The sequence below is a fragment of the Filicampus tigris genome, chromosome 1 (assembly GCF_054856515.1).
Source record: "Filicampus tigris isolate MCC_2025a chromosome 1, RoL_Ftig_1.0, whole genome shotgun sequence".
Taxonomy (NCBI): Eukaryota; Metazoa; Chordata; class Actinopteri; order Syngnathiformes; family Syngnathidae; genus Filicampus; species Filicampus tigris.
In genome coordinates this window covers 32,491,400-32,495,989 of record NC_141217.1, presented here as the reverse complement: position 1 = coordinate 32,495,989, position 4,590 = coordinate 32,491,400, and the positions used below count along the sequence as shown (strand labels likewise).

Below are 4,590 nucleotides of genomic sequence, written 5' to 3'. Positions count from 1 at the left end.
GCTGAGACCGAAAACATAACATAAGCCACACCCAAAAGGGCGGCGGGGCAATTTGTCGTAAATCTAATCACAAAAAAAAGCCCTAAAATCACTACAGAGTTTTTTGAGGAGGGCATTTTAGGACTGATGTCATTTTTACATGCAAACCTATTATATAAGTGCCAATGTTAAGCTCATCCAAGTGTCCCATTAAATCCAGCGTATCATGCGATTCACTGCTTTCTTCTTCTTCTACCGTGCTAAAAAGGTTGTGGTATCAGGGTTGCGTGCATTTTGTTGGACACATGTTCCATGAGTAATAATTGTTATTTGAAATATTATGTTTACTAAAACAAATGTTCCCACAGTTACAAGAGACAGCAATGACACAAATAATACCAAAAAATGACATTTCAATTTAATTTTAACTGTTTTATTTGAGATTCAATTTGGTCATTAGGTGGTGGGGCAAGAGAAAATGGCATTTTACTGGTACTCCAGACTTATGTGGTATATAAAACTACTTTCAAGCATTCTTTACATTTTTACATTCTTTATTTTCTCTACATTTACTTTTTGGGACATTTTTGTTTGATGCTGTGCTATGGGTCATTTTGCATCCCAAAAGAATGATACCATTCATGGCAATATGCCTCCAATAGCTGAAATACTGAAATAGTCAGTTCTCCACACCAACTTAGGCTGGTCAGTCCTAACCAAGCCTTGCTGCACGAACTGATGAAACCTTCTCGGATGAGAAATGTTGTATGCAGACGTCTTGTATAAGGTCCAGAGCAGATGCCATCGATTTAGTGCCCTGAGAAAGAAATGACCTGGATGAATGATAATATCCACAAGCACGTGGTGTGTCATGAGATTTTGCGAATGTAAGAAAGCTGCATGCAGAACCCCTTACTTGTCCATCACAGCTGGTTGAATAATGATGCTCATTGATTATGGCCTTAACCAGACCGTGCATGTCCGCCTACATTTCCTATTCTATGGTTGTCATCAGTTTCACTGGTAGACACTTCTGTGGTGGCACAAGACTACCCCAAAAAAGCCTCAAAAACACATTTGTGGAGTCGATCTTTTAAGACGCTACATCGAAATCTTGAGCTGCGACAGCTCATATGTCATAAGTGACCACAAGCTGAATTAGAAGCATTTGAGTTTGGAGATTTCCCTAAAGATATGGAGAAACATGCACAACTATAGCATTTCTTATGGTGAAAGTTACTTGTGAAATGTTGTGTGCCGAGTGCTACATTCCTCAACACGAAAGATGCGCTTGTTGCGTCGTCTTTGCATCATGGCTCATTTGCATATTGCTGCTTCTCAGGTTCAGGTGGAATAAGTCGACGTTATACGACAGTGACACTAGCTATACGTGTGCGCGGAACACTCTCAATGATTGATGACTTTGAGTTGGATTGACAGTTTGTGGCACATTCATTCAATGTGTTTGTTTTAAAAGAACATTGGCAAATGTCGGATTTAACTTCAATTTAAAACACGTCGTCAATGCAGTTCAAATAAACTCGGACAAACTATATTTGCGTTATATTTATTATCGTTAACACGAATGAAAAAGAAATAACAATGAAGCCTTGTCCTTGACCTTCTTTGTGGCCGCTATCATCACTTCCGCTGCATCCATCGCGATGCGGGTGATGCGTCACATGTGGTCCATCAACAATTAGCAGCTAATATGTTGCAGTCCGTGTAAATGATAACAGTAACACCCAATTATCACGCACGCGCCGCTGACTGCTCAATACAGCCCACGTACATTTTCGCACAGGTTCTCCAAAGAAACCAACATGATGAAATCCTTAGATAAAAGCAACACAAAAGGTATAGCGGTGGATTTTTTTTTAAAGTTCATTTTAATAATTAGTTATCGTGATGTAGGCTACACATTGTTTAGTTGACAATACAGCATGTGGAACGGATGAATCTATTGTCCCTCCTCGGGAGCAAACCTTTTCCCTGGGTGTTGTCTCTTCTCCTCGACATGCTTCATGTCGCTAATGTCGTCTAAAAAGTCGAGCAGCAGTTTGGTCTTGGCACATTTCACAGGGTCCGAGAGGTCTTCACAAGGACTGATCGTGGCCAATCCTGGACGATCTAAAAAGCGTTTGCCGGGGTGTTGGCGCCTGTGCAAGTCCGGGAGATGATCGTCCTCTTCCGCCTCCTCGTCTTCCTTGTCCGGCTGCCGCTTCCCGGGGTGCTGCCGCCGGCTCCGCGTGACCACCACGTAGCGCTTGCCAGGGTGCTGCCGCTTGGAAAGTTCGCCCGGCACGACTATCACGGAAGGATCCAAAAGGGGTCCAGTGGTGGAGCGCTTTCCCGGGTGCTGTCTCCTTTCAACATCCGAATACTCTTCATCATCGTCACCCTCTTCGTCCACATCCTCGCTGTGGCGCTTGCCTGGATGCTGCCGCTTTGTCACCCACGCTGCCTGAGAGGAGAATCCTCCTGAAAGAGGGAAATGCGAGTGACTTTTTGCTCAAGCTGCTCGGCGGCTGGCGAAAGCCGATGTTTGAATATGGAGTGGTGCGTAATTACGCGTTTTGTGCGTAATTTACCATTTAACAGCGAGGGCCTGTGTGTCGTTTGAATGTTGAAAAGGTTAAATATGGTTAGACAACGTTTTAAAATATGCATCATCCCAAATGAATAATTGGACACTTTTCAAAACTATTTACCTGTTGATGGAATATCGCACAGTCAAGTATACTCTTCTAAGATTATCAGTATCAATTATTATGCATATATATATAGTTAGTTTAATCATATTTTTACATTTCTTAATTATTTAGCATATTCCACTTAAAAAAAAAATTAATGGGCTTACTTAATTGTATTCTATTCTATTCTCGGTTTGCTCACCGCTGTTGTCGTCTTCCGCTTTCATCTTTCGCAGGATGGAGCTCAGGAGGAGGTTCTCGGCTCTGTGTAGGAGGAGGTCGTCCATGACCCTCGGGTCCGGCTCCTCCTCGGCAGAGATGCTCTGTGATCTGCACTTCATCATCAAGTTGCAGACCAGGACGGAAGCCAGGAAGAACAGGCATGTTGACTTCATGGTGTCTCACTTGGAAGCCTGTTGATAGTCGAGGCAAGACAGCAAGTCCTTACAAAAACACCTCCCACTGGGGATATGAAGAAATAAACATGGCTGTCCAGAAATGCGCTAATACCTGTTATAGGGAACGGAAGCTCACCTGACCTCACCTCAGTCCTCTTGAAGTGGCCAGTGGCGATCGGTGAATGATGTTTGCTCGCAGCCTCCAATGGTGTTGCTCGCCGAGCAGTGAGGCCAACTTTGTGTGTGCACAAAACATTGCGTCTCGTCTTTTATACTGGATGCCCTCCGTCGACGTCACACTCACGCTAGAGTCTTCTTTGGGCATCCTTTGTTGGTCCCCGTTGATGTCATCAACTCGTGCGCAAGAGTCCATCCTCATGGGATTCGTCGACAAATGAAAAGTCAGGCAGTCAAACTGAGGTGTTATTTGGACAAGCACATATTGCATATATAACAGTGCACAGCTTGATGCGGTGCTCATTGAAATACAAAGTACGGGCACATTTCAAAAAGAGCCTATTGGGCGACTTTATAGCCTAAATGGTATAGTTGTTTCATTATCAGTAGGCTAATTGATTGGCTGACTGAAATCAGACCCCCCAAAAAAGTAACACGCACCGACCCGTTTCTCCTTTCACAATAGTTAAAAAATAACTAATTGTTCACTGGGTGCGGCATGGTTCTTGACTGATTAGCGCATCTGCGTCACGGGTTTAAAGGTCGTGGGTTCAAATCATTTGCGGTAAGTCTTTAAATCAAGAGTCACCACCTTTATTGAAACAAACAGCGACTTGGCTACTGATTACTGTGAAGGGCTACAACTGTAGAGATGTACAAATGAATCTATCGATCGACAATTAATCGATCATCAAATTTATCAACAGCTATTTTGAGTCGATTCATCATTTAGAGGAGGGGTGTCCGAACTCTGTCCCCAAGGGCCACTTTCCTGCTTTTTTTCCGGCCCTCCCTGCTGCAACACACCTGATTCAAAGGATCATGATCGTTATCAAGCTTCTTCCGAGCTTGCTGATGAGTTGATCATTTGAATCAGGTGTGTTTCAGCTGGGAGGGCTGTCAAAAAAGCAGGAAAGCGGCCCTTGAGGACTGGAGCTGGACATGTCTGATTTAGAGTTTTATATGTTTATATTTGTCCTCCGATTTCAGCCTCACAAACAAATGTTCAAAAACAGAGCTGGGCATACCACCTATGTGACAGACGACACATAGACGACAATGACGGACGGCCATTTTGAAGGTTATAAACGACAGATGGGAAACTTTAAAAAAAATAGTCCGACTAAGCATTTTTTCCCATTTTTTTTTCCCCGTCTATGTAGGTAATCGTCTATTTTGCTGTCAAGTCTGTTAGTCTGCAACTACTTGTAGTAGTATTACAATAGTACTTTGTATAAGTGATATTTGGACCCCTGCCATTAGCGAAATGTTAACCCTTTAGACAAATGGTAGGCTGGCCGTAGATTTTGAGAAAAATGAGATACGATTGCATTGCATTGCAT

The 4,590-nt window shown here is 43.1% G+C and overlaps 1 protein-coding gene across 3 annotated transcripts; it reads right to left on the bottom strand.

Annotated features, from left to right (window-relative positions):
* Positions 1 to 450: 450 nt before the first annotated feature.
* On the bottom strand, positions 451 to 3,996 carry trh (thyrotropin-releasing hormone). 3 transcript variants are annotated; one of them, XM_086044586.1, is made up of 4 exons: positions 3,207 to 3,996; positions 2,875 to 3,085; positions 1,965 to 2,460; positions 451 to 796 (listed from the first exon to the last, which is right to left on the bottom strand). In XM_086044586.1, exons 2-4 carry the CDS (start codon positions 3,065 to 3,067, stop codon positions 619 to 621), a joined length of 867 nt encoding a protein of 288 aa, XP_085900712.1. In that variant the 5' UTR covers positions 3,068 to 3,085; positions 3,207 to 3,996; the 3' UTR covers positions 451 to 618. The 3 variants fall into 3 exon arrangements, with proteins under 3 accessions (XP_085900712.1, XP_085900702.1, XP_085900695.1); XM_086044576.1 differs by having other exon boundaries at positions 3,183 to 3,995; XM_086044569.1 differs by lacking the exons at positions 451 to 796; positions 3,207 to 3,996 and having other exon boundaries at positions 1,505 to 2,460.
* Between the last annotated feature and the right edge of the window lie 594 nt (positions 3,997 to 4,590).

Coding starts and splice junctions, on each gene's coding strand:
- trh (XM_086044586.1), bottom strand. CDS start 3,067: ATGAAGTCAACATGCCTGTTCTTCCTGGCTTCCGTCCTGGTCTGCAAC. Junction 2,461..2,874: donor AGCGGAAGACGACAACAGCG/GTGAGCAAACCG, acceptor TCCCTCTTTCAG/GAGGATTCTCCTCTCAGGCA. Junction 797..1,964: donor AGACAACACCCAGGGAAAAG/GTTTGCTCCCGA, acceptor TTTCTTTCTCAG/GGCACTAAATCGATGGCATC.